The sequence below is a fragment of the Pelodiscus sinensis genome, chromosome 17 (genome assembly GCF_049634645.1).
Source record: "Pelodiscus sinensis isolate JC-2024 chromosome 17, ASM4963464v1, whole genome shotgun sequence".
In the NCBI taxonomy this organism is placed as follows: domain Eukaryota; kingdom Metazoa; phylum Chordata; order Testudines; family Trionychidae; genus Pelodiscus; species Pelodiscus sinensis.
This window is the reverse complement of record NC_134727.1, coordinates 21,099,997-21,125,323: the sequence shown is the minus strand read 5'-3', so window position 1 is coordinate 21,125,323 and position 25,327 is coordinate 21,099,997. Positions and strand designations below refer to the sequence as shown.

At 48.2% G+C, this 25,327-nt stretch overlaps 1 protein-coding gene across 3 annotated transcripts in view; it reads right to left on the bottom strand.

Annotated features, from left to right (window-relative positions):
• Nucleotides 1-3,916: 3,916 nt before the first annotated feature.
• Nucleotides 3,917-25,327, bottom strand: part of PPP2R2B (protein phosphatase 2 regulatory subunit Bbeta) — a 306,812-nt gene continuing 285,401 nt past the window's right edge. For all 3 annotated transcript variants that reach the window (XM_006128562.4, XM_006128563.2, XM_075900292.1), the window contains exons 7-9: nt 7,877-8,046; nt 6,932-7,023; nt 3,917-5,972 (exon numbers count right to left, since the gene is read on the bottom strand). In XM_006128562.4, the coding sequence (XP_006128624.1) occupies nt 5,693-5,972; nt 6,932-7,023; nt 7,877-8,046 (542 nt within the window). In that variant the 3' untranslated portion in view covers nt 3,917-5,692. The remainder of the gene's footprint in view (nt 5,973-6,931; nt 7,024-7,876; nt 8,047-25,327) is intronic.

Genomic DNA, 25,327 nt, shown 5'->3' with positions numbered 1-25,327 from the left:
TGCTTCCTGCATCAGCGAGCACAGTATTGATTGCAAGCTGTCAGCCCTTGTGCATGCTTTGTGGTATTCCAATAGACCAAAGTGCATCAGGCGAGTGTCTTTCACACTGTATTAGACAAAACACCTATGAAACACACTTATGCCATTCCTTAATACATCTCTAGAACATCCTGCCACCTTGTCTCTGGTTACAACAAGCATTCAAGAATCAAGCTGGCTGGCTCTTTACCTGGATGCATCAAGAGCTAAAGAAAATAATGCATGGTGCAAATCCTTCACTGGTTGTTCTAGAGCAGTGGTTCCCAAACTTTTTGGCATCACACCCCCTTTTTGATTTTTGAGAAACCCTCATGCCTCCCCACCTCTTCTTTACCATCATCCAATCCCCCTTTTAACAAAAAATTCATTCATAATTAAAAATTTAAAATAAACACAAAAACTTGGTATAGAAATTAAAAATTAAAAATAAGCAAATAGTTTTTCTTGGCACAAAAATTTAATAAAAATGTAGTTTAACATAAGAAATAGCAGAAACAAAACAAATGTAATATGAAGGATAATGCTGCATTTTCTTCATGAGTTGGGAAATCCTAGGCTTGAAATGAGGAAATGAGGGATTTGGGTGGGGGAAGGGGTGAGAGGTGCAAGCTCTGGGAGGAAATTTGGGTGCAGGAGGAGGTGGAGAAGGGGCTGCTGGCTCAGGAGTGGGCTCCAAACTGGAGAGTGTTTGGGTCAGGTGGAGGGTTGGGGTGCTGAGCAAGCCACAGGCTTGTGGATGTGAGGGTGCAGGAAATCAGGTTGGGGTATATGGGTACCACGAGGCATAATGGGGCAGTCAACAAAGGCTTCCGTTGTCAACTGCGGAGCATCCAGATTACCACGCTGTGCTGCCAAACAGCTGATCGGCACAGCGCGGGGGCCATTTTGATGTAAATGAAGCGGCGATTATTTAAATCGCCGCTTCATTTCCCTATGTCTAGAAAGCTAATCTACATGGCTCCATCGACAGAGCCATGTAGTCTAGACAGACCCTGTGAGGGGCTCAGGAGTATGATGGGCACAGAACAGTAGTGAAGACTGGGTATGTGAGAGGCTCAAGACAGGGGGTTCCAGTGTATAATAGGCTCAGGGTTGGGGTGTTTTGATGCTGCAGCAAGATGGGGGCTTGGCCCCAACTGGGAGCTTGTTGGCCAGGCTTCATTTTTAAATAAAATATGTCCAACTCAAATGTTTCAGAATTGTCTTTATTTATGGGAGGGGCGGGGAACCTGTTTTGAGTCAGGGGGTCTCTGACCCACAAAAAAAAAATCAGTCAGGGGTCACACAAGTGAGATGCAAAAAACCAACCCCTCCAAGCCTCACTGATGTGGCCCCAACTGAGACACCTCCCTCCTGTGGCACCATGCGGGGTATGGTAGGTAGGACTGAGGTTCAAGGCCTCAGGCCAGATTAACTCTTCTGGGGTTCCAGGGTAAGTGGAATTTGTGGACCCCTCTACACTCTGAGGTGGGGCCAAAAATTGAGGTTTCCATGTGCGGGACAGGGGATCCAGTGTGCCGGTGAGTGGGATAGCGATGGGGTGCAAAATCTGGGTGGAAAATAGGGTACAGGAACAAGCTGGGGGTAGGTGTCTGGCCAGGAGGGAGGGGCTGGTGCAGGGTGCTGATGGTGACTGGACAGGGGGCAGGAGCAGGGTGCAAGTGGGGCCCTGGGCAGGGTGCTGGTGGGGGCCTGGCCAGGGGGCAGGTTGCTGGTGGGTCTGGAGCAGGTTGTTGCGGGGGCCCTGGGCAGAGGAGCAGGTACTTGTGGGGGTCTGGGCAAGGGGGCAGGGTACTCATGGAGGTCTGGGTGGAGGGAGGAGACAGGGACAGCTTGGCTGGTACCTGGGGGTCCCACGGCTGTGCACCAGGTCCGGGTCTCAGGAAGCACGTGCGCTGCTTTCCCCCTTCCCAAACAGCCAGCACATTTCCTGACTTCCTTCCCCCTGCTGCCTGCCCGTGCGGGGCGTGGGGAGGGGAGTAGGAGTCCTGGGACTGCGCCAGCTTCTCTGCTCCCTACCGCAGTGTGCACTTCCTGAGACCCAGACCTGGCATGCAGCTGCGGGACTTCCCCCATGCTACAGGAAGCTGGTGTTACCTCCATTTTTGCAGAAGGTAGCACCAGCGCAGGCTCTTTCTTAGGGTAGTAGGGAATGATGGGGGGGGGGGGCGCGACTGGATCACCTTGCACCCCCCCCCTTGGAATTTCTTCATGCTCCCTCCAAGGGGGCATGTCCCCCGGTTTGGGAACCAATGTTTTAGGGCCTTTTGCAGGTGAGATAGTCTCTCTCACGGTAGGCAATATGAGCTGCTAATATTCAGCATGTCTCAGGGCCAGGCCAATAGTTTCATGAATTGATCCTGCTTTCTAAAAATGGCTATAAATAACAATGTGCAGAGAAATGCCCATAGGGAAACATTTGCTGCACTAGTGAATGTGAGCGCCAAATTCAGTTGCTAACAGCATCCTTGATAGTGCAGGCAAACAAACCAGAAAGCTGCGTGTTTCACCGTGCACATATTGTACAGATAGTTGTAGTTGTAGGTGCTGCTTAGGGTGGACATGGCAGACACTGCCTGTTTGCATGCTACTGTAAATAGCTTCACAGCACTTGTTCAGTCCCCACTTTCACCCTGTGCCTTTTTTGAAATCACCAATCTCCCTTGACTTGTACTCTATAGCTTCTCTAAAAATTGCCATTCACTAGGTAGACTCGGGCTCTATTGGTTTTCCCCATAGTTACAATTATGTCATAAGGAGAACCCTTGATAAGCCCTCTGGCATGACTGTCACAGCTCTGGAACTTTATCACAAAGTGCTGTAGGAGAGAGAGCAAGAGAGAATAGGGACAATATCAAATACTTGGGTCCGATTCTAAATCACTATATAGGAACAACTGCCATGGATTTCAGTGGGTTTTGCAGCATACTGGTGAATCAGGCCCTTGGCATCTGCAAACCCTTTTGAAAATGTGTCTGTATGTTTCCAGAAGTCTTAGCAGCCTCAGGTGGAGCCACGTGCTGGCAGCCACCCAGTGCTCTGGGCTTTGTCTTTCATCAGAACTAAAGGCTCTTACTAAAGGTTAACGGCGACAATGCCAAGGCAGAAGCAAACTCACAAGGAGCTGGATAAGTCGTTCCGTCAAATCTTCTTGAGGGTGGCTTGTTTTTCAGTGTTCACCTCATTCTCTAGCTGGTCTTCCCTACTGACATGCCCTCTTGGTTCAGGATTCCCTGGAGCAAGCCAAGCAAGGCGGCTATATTTAGCTGCACTGGGCTTGTGGTGCAGCTCCCTGCCTAACCCTCAATTTGCAGCCACTAGACATAAGGGAATTTGTTGGCAGCGGAGGGCGGGGCATCTTTTCCAAGACTGCACTTCCACTGTGGTTGTGGTGCCAGGTCTTGTCTCCACCAAACACCACATCCCGCCTGCCCCTTTGAACCCAGGGTCATCTCTGCTATCTGGCTGCCACGTGAGCATAGCTCTCTGCACAGGATGCAACTGGGGATCCAGGCCAACTGGGGTAACTATGCTGCTCAGTGCCGTTGTGGGTCCCATTGATGCAGTAATACAACCCCTCATGTCAATGGCAAGATCAAGCCTTTATTGATACGGGATAGAGACCAACCAGAAAACCGGAGGTGAAGACCCTTTCCCACTACCACGCCCTGAGCCACCCTGCCTCCCAAATTACCCACACATTCATTAAGACAGGAGGATCTATTCAGTCCTTCTGACATGCCTAGCAGCACGTCTAACAGCATGATCAGAGGCTGTGACAGCTGATTTTGATTCTCCACAGGAACAATCCTGGCATTAAAGGTTTAACTTCATGCTGCATTCAGAAACCACACCAATCAGTGAAACCACACCAAAGCACATTTGAGACAATTTTACTTCTGATGCCAGAGTGCAGGCTCTCTTTACAGGAAATATTTTTTTAAAAAATGACTTGTTTACTCTTGCTATTTTTTAACCATTTCATTTAAAAAAAAACAGGTTACTCCTGAAAGCCATTATTGGTAATAAATTTATAAGCCAGCATACATTTTTCCTTGTAATCATTCCTTTAAACAAGGCAAACGTACCTGTCTCTGTCCTGAGCAATCTCATGAACAGCTGACAGGGAATTAAGTAGTTAAATAATAATTAGAAGCTTGGTTCCAAGTATTTCAACAGTGACTTCCTCATGCCCCAAAGATATTAAGTCAAGGTCCCCAGTAGCTGTGCGGTTTTGTGTAATTTCCTTGTGGTATTTAAGTCCCACAAGTAAGTGGAAGTCAGTCTTTCTTATAAAGTATAGGAGTTGGTAGGTCTTGAAGGACATGCTGGAAATCCAACTCATGCCTTACAAAAGAGGCTTTGAAGAGTATACTTTGCCTTTAAAAAAAATCTAGTAAATTTCACTGCGCCAATCCTCAGCTGTTGTCTCTTGCCCATTGTTCACAAACCACAAGAATGACCAGCACATTGACCACCATGTAGCTAAAATGGAATAACATTTCATTTGTGTATTGTACAATTGTTCAGATAAAGGGACCTGAGTAATCCTTAGGGGCAGCCTTGCCATGCAAAGAGAAGAGCTCTTGTTTATTACTATTATACTACAGAACCATGGACACCCTCTCTTCAAAGCAATCAGTGCTGACAGCAGGATGTGGTAGTAGTTGTAATTTTTTTTTTTTTTTTTTTTACAATTTATAAATTAGTAACTTAGCTTTTGTAATTCTAAATAAATAAATAAATACATTAAAAAAAGGAACAGTAAGACATGCAAGAGATTATAACAGAACAATTAAAAGTGACTAAAGCAAAACACAGGAAATGCAGGCAAAACGCCTAGATTCATTTTGGTTTGCAACAGATGCATTTTGGAAGCATTATTTATAAAGGTATGTCAAATACCAAAAAAGGCACCACAGTATCTACAGAGCCAAATTCTTAAGAGTTTCTGTGGGACGCGAAGACAGAAGGTAGCAGCCCTGATTGAGAGTGTATGGTTGATCTTTCTCTCCTATCTCTTCCCTCCCCCTGATTTTAAACCTGTCCCACTGGAAATCTGATCTTTCCATTTTCTGTTTTACTGTCTCCACTGGGGGAAAAAAGAAATGGGAGATAAAAAAGAAATTTAAAAGAACATTGGCAAGGTCAACATTATTCTGCAAATGGAACATCTCAAATGATACTAAAAGAACTCTGGAATTGCTTAATTAGGAACAATACGCACACACACGCACACACCTTCTTTTCTGACCTTAGTTGAATTTTTAAATACCATACTACAGTATTAACCTCAATTTAAACCAGCAGACGTCTAGAACCAAACAACACTAGGAACCACCAAAGAGTACCGGATGTAATAAAAGCATCAGAAATCTGAGCCAGCTACTGAAGAGATCATTACATCTGTTAGCTCTCAACTCTTAAAAAACCCCAAACAAAACCATGATGCCAGAACTTACTGGGTTTGCCAACTTGTTGCTTTAAGGTGAGTGGGAGGTAGGGGATATTGGAATCTATTTGCATGCCTCTACACCTTATCTGCAGAGGAATAATTAAACAAATGAACAGGGAGGAGGAAAAAGAAAAGAAAAAATTTAAAACTTGTGTTTACTAGTATTCAGTACATGAGATTCCTAAATAACTTGTCCTCCTAGTTAACCTTGTCCTGGAATATATACAGATTATTTGTTGCAGCCACTGCAATGATATTTTCTGAAGGATGCCAAGCTGTATGCAAGATCTTTTTGCTGAAGTCCAGACTGTCCACACTAATTTCGTCTTTCCTCCGTTTGCCCCCAACGCATACTTTGCGGGGCTTGAGTATGGCCCGGGGTTTGCTGTTTTCCCTAGAGGCCTCCAGGGTTACATCACGCTTGGTGTTGCGGTCAAACATTCTAAAGAAATTGTTGTAGGAGCCGGTCATTATGACACTGTGAAGCAAGTGAAAAGAACATATGAGAGTTAATCAGACCAACAAGTTTATCCAACCAAAGAGCTTTGGACATATTTGAATAATCCCATACATCTCCTCAAGTCTTTTCTTAGAATTTATTCAAGGAGAATTCCCAGGGATGCCAGTGAGTTTTTCTAGACAAGAGACTGAATAAGGATATCATAGTTTGACATGTGTTTTTTCTGACCTGTATTCTGAGTTTCACCCATCATCAAAGGCAAAACAAACCAACATTTTAAACTATTGACTGGGCAAGGAGGCATTGTTTGGAACCAACGAAGGCTGGGTTTATGTTTTGAGGATGCTGAATCTGCACAAGATTCTGGCCCACAACTGCAAAAATCTTACACAATTTCTGTCACCAAGAATTTCAGCAATTTACGGCTAAACTGTATTGTCATCTCGAGCCAAAACTTCCACATGAACTACTGGTCTCCTGAGATTTCAACCACATCCAAACCAGAACCAGAATTTTTGGATGATGTTGTACCAAAACTTCAGGCATAGTTTCAGCTACAAAGACTTGCATCTGAGAGCACCTCTCCACCCCTCAATAACAGCTGTAATTTGGAGGAGTTTGAACATGAGGTTCTGGGTTAGGCCAATTGCTGTTTTTAGCCATATATTTGTGAAAAGAACTCCAAACCATGTACCAAGCATTTGTAACCCCCAAAGAGGTCCGTGAAAGGACTACAAAGCAGAAGAGAGAAAAGAGCCAATAATGTTATGTACAATGCTGGTTGTGAGTCCGCAGTTAAGTTTGCATTATGTTTTGCACTTAACAGAGGAATTCAACCTCTCTGCTGTGTAAGAAAAATAAATCATATCCTCCTGAACTGACAGCACCTTTTGAGGGCAGAATGAATAATACAGTGTGTGGTTTGGGGAACCATCAGAGAAAAATCCCCTCTTATAATTCATGATGATGCATCTCACCTGTCAGACCCATTCCACACACATTCAAATTTATCGAAGATGCAGTCGTTCTCATAGAGTGAGCACAGTTTGCTTCGGAGATAATCATGTACCTAATAGCAAAGACATAAGGTGGCGGAATGAGAACAAGATCATGCTTTGTGGAGGTTCTGCTAGAGCCTGAAGTCCAAAACTCAACCAAAAGCATAGCCAGCTTGTCGATTCTGCACCTTTAGCATGTACTTGCTGCTTGTTAGTTCTGCATTTTTCCAATATAGTCCTGTGCCTTACAAATGTGAGGTTAATTCCTGCAGTGGTACTTCCTAATACATCCTCAAACAAAGGCACTGAAGGGACTATTGGCTGTTTCCTGTGTTTGCTAAATGGAGCTGGACAGAGTATTTCAGTGTGTTCAGTTGTATAGGCGCTTTCAATGATTTTAGATTCTAGCCCCTGAAAAATGCATGTTACAGTTTGAAAGTTGACGCCAGTCCCCAATGGAGTGAAGTGCAGTGACAGATGTGTGTTAAGGGAACCAGCTATGCTATGGCGGAGGGTGGTGCAAGCCTGCATTAAGGAAGGTTATCTGGACTCTACTGGGGCACTTTGCCTAATACTTATCTAAAATATGCCTGAGAATCAATCCTTCACCTTCATCAAACTAGACCTTCAACAATCCACCCAAAAACATAAAAGGAAAAAAAAATCAAAAAGGCTATAATGTATCAAATCACTCAAGCTCATATTTCTCAGCTATGTTCCCACTGACATCACAGGCAAAATTCATTGGGAGCAGGGGGAGGTTTGTCTGTTCTATGTTTTTACCCTCCCCTTTACTATCACAAACTTGTGCACCCATCACAGAAAGGTGAAATCTGATGCTTTGCCACGTGTTCCAAATCCCTACAACTGTTCGTATTTAGTTTTCAAATGTCTCTTATCCCATCAGCCTTAAAAATTAAGTACCTGGTATGTTTCAATAGGCCTGTTCTCCATGTTCAGGTCCCACACTTTCACGGTGAGATAGTCCCTGGTCATGATATACCTTCCACTGTGACTGAATTTAACATCAGAAATTGAGGAGATGATCTCAGAAAAAAACGATCTGTTACTTGGGTCTTCAGGCTCTTCAAAAACTGCAGAACAAAAGAAAAACAGCAACACAAAACATGCTGTAAGTTGAATAAAGAAGATTTCATACAGCAATGGTACACTGGGGCCCCAATTCTGGAAAGCACGTTAAGTATGTGACTGGCTTATATGCTTTCTTGAATCAGGGACTGGGCTAGGATATAATGTGTCTACTTTGACAATATTTATAGCAAATGAGTGACTGTACCAGTATAGAAAGTATTGTAACAAAAGGATAGGTACATAGCAATTCTACATGAGATCTGAGGACCATCTAACCCAGTAATCTGTTTTGGACAGTGGCCAGCACCTGGTGCTTCAGAGGAAGATGCAGGAAATCCCATAACAGACATTTATGAAATAACCAGCTCCAGAATACATTTCTTCTAAATGATACTAGTATCAGAATGTACAACATTAAAATATTGAGAGTTTTAAACTATAGAGGACAATCTCCCTATTTGCATTTCACCGTTCCTGTGCAAGGCACCCTACAATGCTGTTCAGAGTTATTATAATATAAATCATGCACTCTCAACTATTAATTTCCTAAATTAAAATGCAGCATTACAAAATGAGGCATCGCTTTGACTGCACAGCTGGAATGAATCCAGAGGTCGAGAACACCAAATTTGCTGGGCCAAAACTGGTTCTGCTATGAGCAGATGCAAATTGTTTGGAGTCAATGGAACTGGTCTAGATTTGACATAAAGTAGACAAAATGATCATACCTGAAGCATTTTTACTATGCATAGTTGAAGCTACCTCACCATCAATAAGTGCCCTGAGCGAGAAGGACCATAGGAGATCAATATATCAAAAAAAGTAACACTGGCCCAAAAATGTTAAGTCGTGCACACCATTCCTGTTCACTGAAAATGAATGTGAGGAGCAACTGGAAGTAGATGCAAAGATGTCGTAGCTATTACAAACATACAGATTAATCCTGATACTCTCTGAATACATCACAGTTTGAACACCTTATAAAGAAAGGAGACCAATGAATTTCAGCAATTTAGGTCCCATTTATAAAATTAAAGTTTTGAATGCTATCCGCTGGACATGGTTTCTCTCAAAACCACATGACAAATTAATCAATCACATGGGGTATGTCTACACTACCCTGCTAGTTCGAACTAGCGGGGTAATGTAGGCATACCGCAATTGCAAATGAAGCCCGGGATTTGAATTTCCTGGGCTTAATTTGCATAAGCGGGGCGCCGCCATTTTTAAATCCCCGCTCGTTCGAACCCCGTGCCGCACGGCTACACGCGGCACGAACTAGGTAGTTCGAACTAGGCTTCCTAGTTCGAACTACCGTTACTCCTCGTGGAATGAGGAGTAACGGTAGTTCGAACTAGGAAGCCAAGTCCGAACTACCTAGTTCGTGCCGCGTGTAGCCGCGTGGCACGGGGTTTGAACGAGCGGGGATTTAAAAATGGCGGCGCCCTGCTTATGCAAATGAAGCCCGGGAAATTCAAATCCCGGGCTTCATTTGCAATTGCGGTATGCCTACATTACCCCGCTAGTTCGAACTAGCGGGGTAGTGTAGACATACCCATACAGAGCCTTGTTGGGGGCATCAACAGAAAAGCTGAGGACTGCATGGGTTATCTGGTCTGGTCCTTCCATCTCTACAGGTGGTCCCTACAGGTTAGGGTTGAGACAGGGTGACACGGTGGAAGTTTGTATTGCTGCTGCCTGGGCTACCCTTGTGCTGTGATTGAAGAGAAGTTTCCAGCCTGGTCCTTTTTTTAGCACTGAAATTCTTTTTATAAAATCCCCTTCACTGCTGTTCCATTGCTAATCGGGTTAAAGTTCAGACCCACCACTTGAAAATCAATGGCTTAGCCTGTCAGTTTCACAAACCACAAAAAAGTGCTGCCAGGGCTTCACTGTCAGAACACCATACTGAATGCAAACATTTGTTCAATGTTGTTAGCCCCTATCTGAGTGCTGGGCTGCAAACTCCTGAATTCTGGATTAGGATGGGGAGGGGGAGAAATCACCTGAAATGCCAGGATAAATGAACTCTCTACAAATCAGAAATGGCATAGATCACAGCAGGATCCAAGCTGGGCTCCTTTAATCGCCACCAGGAATTCTGCTGACCCGCAAGTTTTAATAAATAAATAAATAAATAAAAAACCAATACCCCAATGACAACAGAAAATAAAAGATCTGAGCTGGTCTGCTGAGAGCATCTAAATTTCATGGCATGTCTTCAGTGTAATAATTACGTGTTTGCTTGCACCAGGTGGGCTGACTCTGTAAGGCTTTTTTTATGGGTTAATGACTGCATCATTTTCATTGAGCGTGCACGTACATATATGAGCGTGTGTCAAGGCTGGAGGTGTTAAGTCTACAGCACACGAGAAGGAGGAATTATTGCTGATGCTGTAGAACCAAGAAATGTCAAAAACGGCAAACAGCAACAACAAAAAAGGCCCAGAGTTTCTGAAGAATACTATGAATGAATGGGAAATACCAGCATGAACAAGATGATGGGTGGTGTTAAAAAATAACAAGGCAAATTTTTGATATATTTAACCAGGAGCTGAATATTCCTCAGGTTACTATACTGGGACTCAAATTCCCTTCTCAGCTGAACATCCAGATCTACCCCATTGCTTTTCACCATGCTCTTTTTGTACAGGTTATTTTGTTGTCACTACATTTGCATTTTTTACTGTTCATCTTTTACCCCAATCTTCAACAGCCAAGTACATGCTGTGCTGACTTTACCTATGTGAGTGTGGTTATCCTCATTCCAGAGGTATGAAGTAAGTCATATGAAAAACTACAGCCAGGGAGAAAGCGCTCTTGAGAACATAGAATCATAGAATAATAGGACTGGAAGGGACCTCAAGAGGTCATCGAGTCCAGCCCCCCGCCCTCAAGGCAGGACCAAGCACCGTCTACACCATCCCTGACAGATGTCTATCTAACCTGTTCTTAAATATCTCCAGTCCAAGGAAGTGACCAGGCATCCACTTCTCCTGAATTCCCTGATGATGGCGCCATAAAATGGGTTCCTCAAAAGTGGAGGGGGAGCATTACTTTGACAGATGTCTCCACTGACTTCTATAGGGCAGATCCATGCTGAAGAACAAAGGAAATTTGCATGTGGGGAAAAGGAAGTGTCCAGTGTTAGGGCTTTAAAGGATTCAAACTGCATAGGTCAAATTACTTTACATGAAGGTGGTCCCTTACGACAGCACTGTTCAGGCTCTGCCACTTCTCATACAGGCTAGAAAACCAGCACTGCAAAATGCAGAAAAAGATATAGAGACAGGCCTGAATGAAAATCAAAACACCCCTGAACTCTGGACCTTCGCTGAAATTCAGCCCATCGCAAGTATGATCCTTTTTCAAGAGCTTCAAAGGACTGAGGTTTACTCCTCAATAAATAAGACCAACACCAAGAGAGCTGTTAGGCTCTTTTCACCATGTACATTTCAATCACAGTAAATTACCAATGCTGACTGGGAAACTGGACAAGTAGAAGACTGAGTTTACCACCAGAGACCATATGAGGCTTTGCTGCTCAGCACAGCCTCACAGTTTCTGACTTCATGCTGCCACAACTGCTTCGTTGGTGAGTCCATCGGCAACTACCAATTCAAACCTGTCCCAGCGTATCTGGCACAATGCACAGAGGTGACAAGGAGTCCCATTGGAGACAACTGATTTCCATTCAGGTAAAAGGTTTCATCACAGCAAGTAAAGACAGAGGAGAGACAAGGTCAGGAACTGCTAAACATTTCCTGTGCTGTGAAAAGAGGCCAGGATCAGGCAAGAAGCTGTTACTTTAAACAGACAGAGCAGAGGCAGGGAGGGGGAAGGACTGGAACACACAGGTACAGTGAACACTGGGATGGCAACAAAGTGCATAATGTTCCATGATTATTTAGGGGCAGGTTAGTTAGAAGGGCATCAGCGAAATGGAAGGAAGCGTGAAGACCACAGGGCAGGGAAAAGGCAGGAGGGGCAGGTGTAGAGTGAAAAGATTGAGGAAGGGAGAGGGTTGGTTTGACACAAAGAGCCCATCAGGTCAGAGCACAGAAAGTCCAGTCAAAATGGTTTTTCCTGCACTGGAGTTTCTTCACAATGAGCTAGTTAATTGTTTCCTTGAGGCCTTGTTGGCCTAGTATTCTGTGCAATGGGAGCTTATTCTATATTACGTGGAAGGACCGGGAAAGGAGGCAGGAAAGAAATATTGACTGCTCACAGCATAATTCCAAAACAGCTAAGGGACCTCAATTCATGTTACAATCCATGGAAAATGATGGTCTTGGGGCTGGATTTTAAAGTTATATAGGCACCTAATGATGCAGGTAGGTGCATCATGGGATTTTCAAAAGCACCAGGGTGCCTAACGCCTATCAGTTTACATGCCTCAACACTCCCATAACTGCCAGCTGAGTAGAGCTGTTTAAGCCTGTTCAGTGATCAGCTCCCAGCTCAATTCTCATGTGGGCTGCAACCAATGACACTGCCCATGGAAAGCCTCATCTAAACAGGAAATCCTGTTGGATGATTCCCTCCTTGGGGAAAATGATGGGGTGAGCGTCTCTCCACGGCAAAACCGTCAGATGCTGCTCTTTCTGGGAGTGCGCGGCCTCTCCTTAGGGAAACTGCAGCCTTGCGTCTCTCCAAAGGAAAATTGCCACCTGCTTTGTTCTGTAAGAAAATTGCCAGTTTGGTCCCTTTATTGTAGGAATGTCAATCATGGCTCTATATGGGGAAAATATCAACTGTCTCTGTGGGGTAGAAATGTCAGAGTAGGAGAGAGATTTAAACATTTCCATGCAATTCCCATCCCTTGAATACACCTCACACAAGTCTGAGGCTGAACAAGCATCTTCCCCTTTGTTTTCACTGTGGCTTTCCAACTTGGCATCCAGATTTCACAGTGTTTCAGATTCATTATGATGCTACAGATCAGCTTCTGTAACACCATCAGCACTGCATAAGGCAGGCTTAGGCAAAATATGGCCCGCAGGCTGCATCTGACCCGCCAAGCCACTGGCTCCGACTCGCAAACATAGTGGGGACCCTCAGGCAGGCTTCCTGCCTGTCCCTCATATGCCACTGAGAATAGCGGCTTCTGCACAGGGCTCTGTTTGAACAGCTGACAGCCCCAGGGGAGGGGAGAAAGGCTTCAAGCCCTTCCCCCATCATCAGCATAATCCCATTGGCCAGTTAATGGTCAATAGGAGCTGCCTGTTAACAGGAAGCTTGCAAACATGCTGCCCTCCCCCCCTTTGGCTTGCAGCTATTCACAGATCACATGGCCCCTGCAGCCAGTGTGGGGACTGCTTGGGAAGCTAAGTCTCCTGGTCAGAGCCTGTCTCTGGCCCCCCATCTCTCACATAACTCACATAACCCTCTGACCCCAAATCCCCTCCCAGATTCTGCACCCTAAAGCCCTGCCTGAGGTTACAACCTCCTCCTGTCCTAGGTCACAACACAAACCCTCTGCCCACTTCCTGCACCCCTACCACACATAACCCAAACCCTCTTTCCCCCCCTGCACCCATATCTCCTGCCCTAGGTCATAACCCAAACCCCTGCACCCTAGTTCACTGCACCCCAGGTCAAAACTGCCTCCTTCACCCAACCTCCATCCCAGATCCCACACCTCCTCTATTAATATCATGGAAGAGTGCAGCCCTTGATCACTTTCCAAATTCTTGGAGTGCTCCCCCCCCCATCAAAAATTATTGCCCACTCCTGGCACAATGTGTATGAACTACCCACGAAGCATACGCCAGTAAACGAGAGGCTGACTGGAAAGGAAATACAGACAAAGCACATAACTGCTCTATGACGTTTGGGTAATGTCTCATAGGCCAGATAGTCTCCAATGTGAGTTATTCAGTTTCCTTTGCACCTCCTCCCCACTCATTCACATAGAAATAGGGACCTAGTGCCCCCAGTAGCTCCCTAGTGATCCAGGTGGTACTTATGGGCCTATCTTCCAACCCCCTTCTGACTCTTGGCAGAACAGACTCTGAAGTTTCTCGCTCATGCCCAAGGATCTTTCATCCTGCTAAATGGCAAAACTTCCCTAGGCAAGGAGTTCTTCGAGTAAAGGGAATATAGTTCATTTTACCAGTCTGAGCTACCCATACAACAGCCCCCAAAGGAGCGTATGAAGAGGTTACTTACCTCGTAACTGTAGTTCTTCGAGATGTGTTGCTCATGTCCATTCTGATTAGGTGTACGCGCGCCGCGTGCACGGATTCCGGAGCTTTTTTCCCTTAGCAGTATCCATAGGGCCAGCAGGGAGCCCCCTGGAGTGGCGCCGGTATACCGGTGCATATATACCCCTGCTGGCCCTCCCACCCCCTCAGTTCCTTCTTGACGGCTCCTTCCGACACGGGGAGGTGGGTGGGATGCAGAATGGACATGAGCAACACATCTCGAAGAACTACAGTTACGAGGTAAGTAACCTCTTCTTCTTCCCGGCACAGGGGAGAGGAACGCGCCCCACCCTGCTTGTTGATATAGAACATGGCCGTAGTGTTGTCTGTCAGCACCGCCACCGCTCTGTTCTGTAAGTGGGGAAGGAATGCCCTGCAGGCCAACCTGACCGCCCGCAGCTCCTTGATATTTATATGGAGGTGAGCCTCCTCTGTTGGCCATGTACCTTGCGTCCTGAGGTTGCCCAGGTGAGCGCCCCATCCCTCGTCCAAAGCGTCCGTGACCAGCTGCACTGACAGGGACGGCTTGGTGAATCGGACCCCCGCACACACCGTGCCCTCGTCCTTCCACCAGTCCAGCAAACGAAGAATGTCCTGAGGGATAGTCACTACCGCGTCTAGCGGCGACCTCAAGGGGTTGTGCTCTACCTTGAGCCACCCCTGCAATGGGCGCATGCGCAGCCTGGCGTGTTGGACCACGTAAGTGCCCGCCGCCATGTGGCCTAGGAGCCTCATGCAGGTCCTCGCCGTCGTAGTCGGGAACTCCTGCAGCCCCATTACCAGAGAGCGAATGGTCATAAATCTGTCTCCCGGTAGGGACGCCTTGCCCAAAGGCGCGTCCAGATGGGCCCCCACAAAGTCTATGACTTGCGTGGGCTCTAGCAGTGATTTGGCCTCATTTATGAGGAGGCCGAGACCCTCGAACAAAACCCTGGCCCTTGAGACATGATCCAACACCTGTTCTTGAGACTTGCCCCTTATGAGACAGTCGTCCAGGTATGGGAACACTTGGACCCTGTGCCGCTGCAGAAACGCGGCTACCACCGTCATACATTTGGTAAAGACTCTCGGGGCTGTACACAGTCCAAAAGGGAGGACCGTAAACTGGAAGTGGTCCTGTCCCACCGTGAACCGTAGGAATTTTCTGTGACTTGGAAAAATTGAAATGTGGAAGTACGCATCGTTTAAATCGAGAGCAGCATACCAGTCCCCCTTTCTGAGCGATGGGATGATGCAGGCTAGCGTCACCATCCTGAACTTTGTCTTCCTTATAAAGGTGTTCAGGTTTCGGAGGTCTAGTATGGGATGCATGCCCCCTTTCGCCTTGGGTACTAGGAAGTAGCGGGAGTAGAAACCCTTTCCCCTTATGTCTGGGGGCACTCTTTCTATGGCCCCTAGCGTCAACAGGTTGGACACCTCCTGCCGAAGGAGTGTCTCGTGAGAGGGGTCCTTAAAAGGGAAGGGGATCGGGGGTGGGAGGCAGAGTAGGAAAGGAAGGGGATAGTATATCCCTGCTTCACCAGGTCTAGGACCCAACGGTCCGACGTGATCTTTAACCATTCCTGGTAAAAGAGGGAAAGACGGTCCCCAAAGGGTGGACAGATAGGCGCTACTGGTACTCTGCTCTCTGGCGTACCTTCAAAATGAGGGCTTAGTTTGGTGACCGGGTGACGGACCTGAGTCTCTCTCGGAGTCTGACCGAGGGCCCCTACGCCTGCCTCTGAAGAGGTCAGGGCGGCAATTGTTGCGGCCTCTCCTGCGACCCCTATCATTGTTTTGCCCCCTTCTAGGGATGGGTCTAGTCTGGAAAGAGCACCTCTGAGGCGCTGGGGTATGTATCCCTAGCGACTTCAGGGTCGCTCTTGAGTCATTCAAGCTATGCAGCTTGGAATCAGTCTGCTCTGAGAACAAGGCCGGCCCCTCAAAGGGCAGGTCCTGAATGGTGGTCTGCACCTCGGGTGGGATGCCAGACACCTGCAGCCAGGCACTATGCCTCATAACAACCCCTGTGGCCATAGTGCGGGCTGCCGAATCAGCTGCGTCCAAAGCCGCCTGGAGAGAGGTACGCGCCACTGCTTGTCCCTCTTCCGTCAGGGCCCCGAATTCCTGGCGGGATTCGGGAGGAAGCTGGCTGGCAAATTTCTGCATAGACGCCCATGTGTTAAAAGCATAACGCCCCAGCATCAGTTGCTGGTTAGCTATATGCAGCTGGAGGCCCCCCGTGGCGTAGGCCTTCCGGCCAAGTAGGTCCAATCTCCTAGGCTCCTTCGCCTTCGGAGTAGGACCTGGAGGCCCTTGGCACTCCTTCTGCCCAGTGGCCTGAACCACTATGGATCCCGGAGCCGGGTGGGTAAAAAGATGCTCGTGCCCCTCCTGGGGTACATAGTACCTTCTCTCGACCCCCTTCTGGGTCGGTGCAATAGAAGCCGGCGTCTGCCACAGAGTTTTAGACCGCTTGTCCACCGTTTTATTCAGTGGGAGCGCCACTCGACCAGGGCCCGCTGCCGCTATGATGTCCACCATAGGATATAGGTCCTCGTGAACCTCCTCGTGCTGGACCGCAAGATTGACCGCCAGCCTTCGGAGCAGCTCCTGGTGCGCCCTGGAGTCCATCGAAGGGGGATGGGACACGGGGTCGGCCAGGGCCTCGTCTGGTGAAGACGATGAGAACTCCCTTGAGGGAATTGCCACTTCCTCAGCTATCTGTGCCCCTGGTTCCCCCTGGGCAGAGATGTCCACATAGGTTGAGCCCGGCTGGGACATAGCCCCCTGCCCCTGACCAATAACCGGGGGACTTGGCATCGCCACCATAGACGAGCTGTCTCCAGGCGGGGGGGCTGTCAAGGGGGTGGCAGACGGGGTGCTACTCCTTCGGGACAACCTCGCTGCCGGCCCCGTAGGGGGAGGCCCCTGGGCCTGGTGGTATGCACAGGGCATCCAGAAAGCCCACTGGGGTTGCCCCTGCCACTGCTGCTGGTCCACCGGCTCCCGGTGAGATGATCTGACCAATGAGCGGGACCTACGACGGGGCCGTGACCTATATGAAGACCTGGCCGATGCCACCGACTCGGCCTCCGACTCCGAAGAGTACTCTGATGCTGACCAGGGAGGGGCCGATGAAGCCTGCACCCTTCGCTGGGCTGCCATGGCCGATGGCTTGCCCCTGTGCACCGCACGCGGTGCTGGTGGGGGCATGAGTGGAGGTCCTTGCTGCGGCGGTACCGCACCCAGCTGCATCTGATAGGCCAGTACATAACCCTCCGGTGCCGTCATGTGCAGCGGCGCCGCGCCCTGCTGCTGCGCTCCCAAGGTGTAAGCAGGGATTGGTGCCGGGAGACGCATCAGCGTCGGTGCCGTGCGGGACGCCTGCTGTGGCACCGCAGATGGCGCATAGTACGGTGCGGGGCCCTGCACCGCCAAGGGGGCCGTCTGCGGCACTGGACCCTGCACTGGTGCCGGTGCCGTCAGCGCCGCAAGCGCACTCGCTCCCGGTGCCGCTGCCGTCGGGAAGGGGCCCGGGGTCGGTGCCGGCGTTCGTCCCGGTTTCGGTGCCGGTATTCTTCCCGGCACCAGGAAAAACTGCTGCTGGGCTGAGGCCTGCCCTTTGCCCAGAGGGTCCCATGACCCGGCCATAGCCTGCTGGGGGGCACTTAAGGCCGGTGCCGGCACGGTCCGCTCCTGCGGCACCAGGCCCTCCCCTTCATCCACAGCCATGTGAATGAGGTCCTGGGCCGCCTCAAAAGTTTCTGGGGTGGAGGGCCGACGGACCTCTCCTAGCCCCACGGGCTGCCCCGGGATCTTGCCCCTGTCCAGGCTGCGCCTCTTTTTGGAGGACTTAGAAGAAAGGTGCCCCTCCTTAGGGCGCACCTTCTGGGCACTCCTCTCTGCCGAGCGTCCCCTCGAGCTCTTGGAGGCCCTCGGCACCGGGGACTGCGATCTGTGCCTCAGTGCCTTGTTGTCCGACGGGGGTGCCGCCGACGGTGCGCTGCGGGCAGAGTGAGGCCGCTCCTCGCTCTGAGGCTGCAGTGCCGACTCCATTAGCAGGAGTTTCAGCCGGGAGTCCCTCTCCTTCTTAGTCCTGGGCTTAAAGCTCTTACAGATAGAGCAGCTTTCAGCTCGATGGGCCTCACCCAGACACTTTAGGCAGTCGGAGTGGGGATCTCCGCAGGGCATAGGTTTGGAGCAGGAAGCACAGGGTTTAAAGCCCTCGGGCCCTGGCATGCCCTCCCCTCACAGGAGGGTTCCACTGCTCCCCTATCTAACTAAATATTTACAACACTTAACAACTACTTAACTAGATAAAAACTTCAACTAGAACTATAATACAACAGATAAGAAATAAGCTGCTAAGAGATAGGCTATCAGCCTGAAGCAGGCTCCAGCTACCCCGTCACGTCACGGGCGGTAAGAAGGAACTGAGGGGGTGGGAGGGCCAGCTGGGGTATATATGCACCGGTATACCGGCGCCACTCCAGGGGGCTCCCTGCTGGCCTTATGGATACTGCTAAGGGAAAAAAGCTCCGGAATCCGTGCACGCAGCGCGCGTACACCTAATCAGAATGGACATGAGCAAGCACTCGAAGAAGGATGAGATACTACTGCTTAGTGATAGAAATGTAGCCGTGTTAGTCTGGGGTAGTTGAAGCAAAATGCAGGACAATGTAGCACTTTAAAGACTAACAAGATGGTTTATTAGATGATGAGCTTTCGTGGGCCAGACCCACTTCCTCAGATCAAATAGTGGAAGAAAGTAGTCACAGCCATATATACCAAAGGATACAATTAAAAAAAATGAACAAATATGAAAAGGACAAATCACATTGCAGAACAGAAGGGGGATGCGGGGGGGGGGGGAATGAACAAATATGAAAAGGACAAATCACATTGCAGAACAGAAGGGGGATGCGGGGGGGGGGGTATCACATTGCAGAACAGAAGGGGGATGCGGGGGGGGGTATCACATTGCAGAACAGAAGGGGGATGCGGGGGGGGATTTGTCCTTTTCATATTTGTTCATTTTTTTTAATTGTATCCTTTGGTATATATGGCTGTGACTACTTTCTTCCACTATTTGATCTGAGGAAGTGGGTCTGGCCCACGAAAGCTCATCATCTAATAAACCATCTTGTTAGTCTTTAAAGTGCTACATTGTCCTGCATTTTGATACTACTGCTTGTAGAAGATAAAGCATGAAGAATGGGAGGACCTTTCTTGAGAAGGAAAGAATCATGAAGAGAGGACATGGTTCAGTCTGTGAAGGCTCTAAGAGAACTAACGGTGAAAGCATAAGAGCGGATGCACACGGTGAAAAACCTGGGCAGCCCCCCAACAGAGAGCATCATCCAAAGAGTAAAATGATACAAAGCAGCCTTTGATCCCTTTGAGTTCCTGGCAGGATAAGGCAAATGCTTACAGCTCCCCATGCATCCCACCAGGTGATCATAAAAGTTCTGATCAAAGTTAATGCACTCATTCCTTGGTGCACTTGCGATACCGAGGATATTGTAACTCCCCCACCAGAAGTATTTTGACAGCTAAATATTCGTACAGTGTCTGTCTAAGGCCATTCAAAGTGGAAAAGTTAAGAAGGGAGGCAAGGTGGATTTTTCCGCCGTTTGCGGCTATGAACATTTCAGGAGAGGTGGAAATGGATGGCTACACATGCACGTGACGTGCACAGTCATGCTCTCGCCCTCATTTGAAATAAACTTCCCCCTTTCTTCCCATTGCCAATGAAGTAGGCACTCCAGTCACCAGTCGCTCTGGATGCAGCAAGCAGCTGTGTACTCCAGTGACTCAGGAAGCTCTGACTACCCTTAGCATGCACAATTTGAGCATCTGGTTCATTATCTCCTCCATTCCCTCTTCTCTCTCTCTCCTTGTCATGTGTCAACAATTTAAAGTCATGCCAGCAGCATTCAGCAATGTGATAGCAGAAAGGACTCTGAGGCAATCACTTTGAATCCTACGTGAGTGGGCAAATCGTACAATACAGTTATTATCCACTGAGCTTTCCAAAGGGCAGCACTGAGAGAGTCCCTTGCTCAAGAGCACAGTGGGGTTTAAATGGCAGTTATGTTTAAACACAGATCTATATTCAGCTGGGTTATAAACAGCAAGGTGATCCGCAAGGCGATGGGCAAAGGTAACAGGAGAGCATGCAGGGTGTCATCCTGCGACAATGTACAGATCCCATTCAAATGAAGGGCAGGATTTAATCACGGATATTTTTAGTAAAAGTCAAGGACAAATCAGGGGCAGTAAACAAAAATTCACAACCGGTGACCTGTCCATGACTTGTGTTATGTACCCCTCACTAAAGCTTGGATGCTCTGGAGTAAGAGGGGAGACTCTGGGGGCATCATGGATCCACTGCGGGGGGGTGCACTTCTGGTGCTCTGGGGCCTTGGGATGTCACTGGTGTGGGGGACAGCACCCTTGGACCACTGCAGGGTGTGTGTAGCTCAGGACCACCCCCTGCAGTGGTGTGGGGGGGTCATAGCAGTAAGCACCACCTGGAACCTGCTCCCCTGATCCTCCTCCCACCTTCAGAACCTTTCGATCCCAGCTCAGAGCATCTCCTGAACCCCAAGCCCCCCATTCCCAGCCCCAGCTCAGAGTCAGCATCCCCAGCCAATGCTCTCATCCCACCTCCAGCACCTGAACTCCCCGTCCCAGTCCTGATCCCACCTCCTGCACACTGAACCCCTCTATCCAAGAGCACCATCCTGCACCCCATATCCTCAGCCACAAACCTCTGCCCACACACCAACCACTGCCCTAGCAGAGCCCCTCCCACTCTCTGAACCCCTCTCCCCCAGGCTAGAGTCCCCACCAGTATTTCAAATCTCTGACCCCGCACCCCCATTCGAGCCCTCACCCCTGAACTTCAACCCCAAAGCCCAGTTTGGTGAAGGTGAGCAACTGAATGAAGGTGGGGAGAGCAAGTGACAATTTGTATAATGGCTGTGAGATACTGTGTAATTGAATAATTGTGTAACCGCATCACAATTAGCAGTTACACGACTATTCAACAGTCCCTAGGGGTTGACCGGTGTGCTCCTGGCCCCACTCTCAGGATCCCCCTGCCACCTTGCGCTGCTGCCTCTGATACACAGGCAGCAACGTGGGGCGGCAGCAGCCCCTGTCTGCGGGGGGGCTCAAGCTCCCTGTGGAGAGTCTGCACTGGCATCCATGGAGTAGGCTCTGTCCCCAGGGGGCTCCAGCTTCCCATGTACAGAGGCTGCTCTGTGGCAGTCTCCCCTGCCTGCCCCAATAGAGGTAGCAAGTGGGAGGGGGCGGGGGAGAGAAGACAGACGGCTCCATGGAGCCAGCATGTGCACAGAGCTGGCTTAAATGCCAGCTCCCCACATGTATGGATTCCTGCCTGCCCCCTCACCCTCCATGCTGCTGCCTCTGTATCAGCGTGGGATCTGGTGCTCATGGTGCAGATACAGAGGCAGCAAGGGTGGGGGGGGGGGGGAGGAAATGGGGAAGTGCATGTAGTTGACAGGATTAACCAATAAGCCTAGGCTTATCGGCTAATTATATATTTGACTACACGTTGACATCCCTACTGTGCAGTACTGTGTAGCAGCCGGTTCTGGAACCCAGAAGAGGAGAGGCGATTCTTGATTTAGTCCTAAGTGGAGCACGGGATTTGATCCAAGAGGTAAACATAACTGCACCGCTTGGAAATAGTGACCATAATGTCATAAAATTTAACATCCCTGTGGTGGAAAAAACTCCTCAGCAGCGCAGCACTGTGGCATTTAATTTAAAAAAGGGGAAGTATACAAAAATAAGGAGGTTAGTTAAACAGAAATTAAAAGGTACAGTGCCAAAAGTTAAATCCCTGCAAGCTGCATGGAGACTTTTCAAAGATACCATAATAGAGGCCCAGCTTAAATGTATACCCCAAATTAAAAAACACAGTAAGAGAACCAAAAAAGTGCCACCGGGGCTTAACAATCAAGTACAAGAAGCAATGAGAGATAAAAAGGCATTGTTTAAAAAGTGGAAGTTAAATCTCTGTGAGGAAGTTAGAAAGGAGCATAAACACTGTCAAATTAAGTGTAAAAATATAAGGAAAGGCAAAAAGGAGTTTGAAGAACAGTTAGCCAAAAAGTAATAGCAAAATGTGTTTTAAGAACATTAGAAGCAGGAAACCTGCTAAACAACCAGTGGGGCTACTGGATGATCGAGATGCAAAAGGAGCACTCACAGACGATAAGGTCACTGTGGAGAAACTAAATTAATTCTTTGCTTTTGTCTTCACGGCTTAGAGTTTTTAGAGAGAATCACAAACCTGAGCCATTCTTTTTTAGGTGGTAAATCTTGAGGAACCTCATCTCAAAAAACAACATATTGGCATTGGAAAAGGTTTAGAAAGGGCAAGAAAAATTATTAGGGGTTTGGAATGGATCCCATATGAAGAGAGAATAAAAAGACTGGGACTTTTCAGCTTAGAAAAGAGGAGACTAAGGGGGGATATGATAGAGGTCTATAAAAATCATGACAGGTATGGAGAAAGTGAGTAAGGAAAAGTTATTTACTTGTTCCCATAAGAACTAAGGGTCATCAAATGAAATTAATAGGCAGCAGGTTTAAAACAAACAAAAGGAAGTTTTTCTTCATGCAGTGCACCCTAACTGTACCCAACTCCGTGCCACAGAAGGTTGTGAAGACCAGGACTTTAAAAGGGTTCAAAAACAAACTAGATAAATTAATGGTGGTTAGGTCCATCGATATTTATTAGCCAAATTGGGTAAGAATGGTGTCCCTCACTCTGTCTGTCAGAGGCTGGACATGGATGACATAAGGGGGAAATCACTTGATGATTACCTGTTTCTGTTCACTCCCTCTGGGGTATCTGGCATTGGCTACTATCAGAGGACAGGATACTGGGCTAGATGGACCTTTGGTCTGACCCAGTATGGCTGTTCTTATGTAGTTGTCCTTATTGTGTCTTCTCAAGGAGACAGGGGTTGGTATCACTCAAAACAGTCTCCTGCTTGAAGCAATGCAGAGCTTTTGGATCTTATTGGTGTGTGGGGTGAAGAACTGGTGCAATCACAGGTTGCGGGTGATCTGTGCTAACTAGGACATAGACGGCCAGATTTCAAAAGCCCTGCGTGAAAAGGGATATGAGCGAAACACCCTACAATGCAGAGCCAAAATAAAGGAACTCTGGCATGCGTAGCAAAAGGTGAAAGAAGCAAACAGCTGGTCTGGTGCTTCACGCAAAACATGCAATTTCTTTAAAGAACTAGACGCAGTCCTTGGGGGGAACCCCGCATCCACACCCAAGGCGAGTGCAGATACTTCCCAAAGCACAGAATCATCAGAAACACTTGTCTTGGAGACAGAAGTTATTGATGAAGAGGTGGAAACGGACTAAGGACTAGGGTCAATTCGGTGGCAACCAATGTGCCAGGCAGTGAGGAATTGTTCTCAAATCCTGATGTTTGTGTGGACTTTCAGCAACTCGCTGTGGAGCAGGGATGTGAAAGGTTAACCAGTAAGCATCACCCGGGAGCACCTCTGCGCCCCTGAAGTTCAGGGGTCAGCTCATTATACCGTTCCAGGAAAGTTGCTTTGCGCCTCCAAAAGTTATGTAGTCACTGGTCTGCATCCCACACCTGCATGACAGCACAATCCCACCACTTAGTGCTGGTTTCCCTAGCCCAAAAGCAACAGTCTGGTGTGCAAGCCCAATGCACTACCAATTCATTGGGGTCGCTCCCCCAAAATTCTTGTCCTTGTCCGAGTCATTGTCAAATATCAGATCCAGAAGTAGCTGTGCTGCAAGGGAGAGAATTATGGGATCCAGGATTTCTCATGGCAGATGCTGGAGTTTGCAGCAAGGGTTGTCATTCAAGTGGCGTGTCAGTAAGCCAGAAGCCTAGGGAGAGCTGGGAAGGAAAGAGGTGCATGGGATGTTTCTCATGTTCCCAAAATGCCTAGCGCTACATTGCACATTCCCACAGTACTTAAGAGACTGGAAGTGACACCAGGCACTGCGGGATGTTTACCCACACTGCTTTCCTCTGCCTGTCGACAGGGTGCTAATAACGTGGTCATGAAATGTGGTCAGCGGGAGGCAGAAAAACCACTTTGAATGGTTTTCACTGTTGGCAACTATTTGTCTACAGTTTGTTGCCAAACCTTTTCTTAGTCAGCTCACCTGTAAAGCTAAGGAACAACCCTAGTGTAAATTATCCCTCTACTCCTTTCCTTTCTTTGTAAATGAAGTCAAACCTCAGTCAAATCACGACATTCATCATAAAATGAGACAGACGGTGCTAACAAAATACACAAGGAGACTAATTCTCCTTCATCCTGGAAAATAAATAGTCTACTCCAGTACTGAAACAGCATGCAAGATCCCAGGTATGTCCTGGACACAGAATTAGAAAGCAAGAACTGAACTTTGACCGTTGTTCCCCTGCTGGACATGGACAAGACACCTTACTACCTCACTTTCCTGCTCTGCAAGAAAGGGATAACAACTCTTACTTCAAGGGTGAAAGTAATTGCCAGGACTTATAATACAACAGGGTCCTTGATAAGGTGGGGTGTGTGTAGCTCTGGGACCCCGGAAGGGGCAAGATTGGGACCAGACCCCTTCAGTCAGTCCTTCCCCTTCAGGGCTGCTGCTGCTTTTAAATCAACAGGACCCAGGGCAGCTGCTCCTTTTGCTCTACCATTGGCTACCCTGCTGGACCCAACTGGCAGGGCTGCTGATGGGACAGGAGACAGGGAGCAAAGGGGGCAGCAACATTAAAGCACGGTCACAGTAGCGCTTTAATGTCAGCCAGGTATGGGTCAGTTCTTACCAGTATGCAGTACTGACCTCATATTTGTGTGTGTGTGTGAGTGAGAGAGAGAGAGAATTCTGGTAACACACCTGGAGGGGGAAAGGCACCAGTGCTTATAACAACTGCAATATGTAGCTCACCAGGACCAAGTGAATCAAAGTCATCTGCAAAGTAGGGTCACAGAAAGGTGCACAGTTTTAGCCACAGCTGGGCCACTTCACTCCGGGGTGAGCTCTGGGGAGAAGCTCTCACTGTAT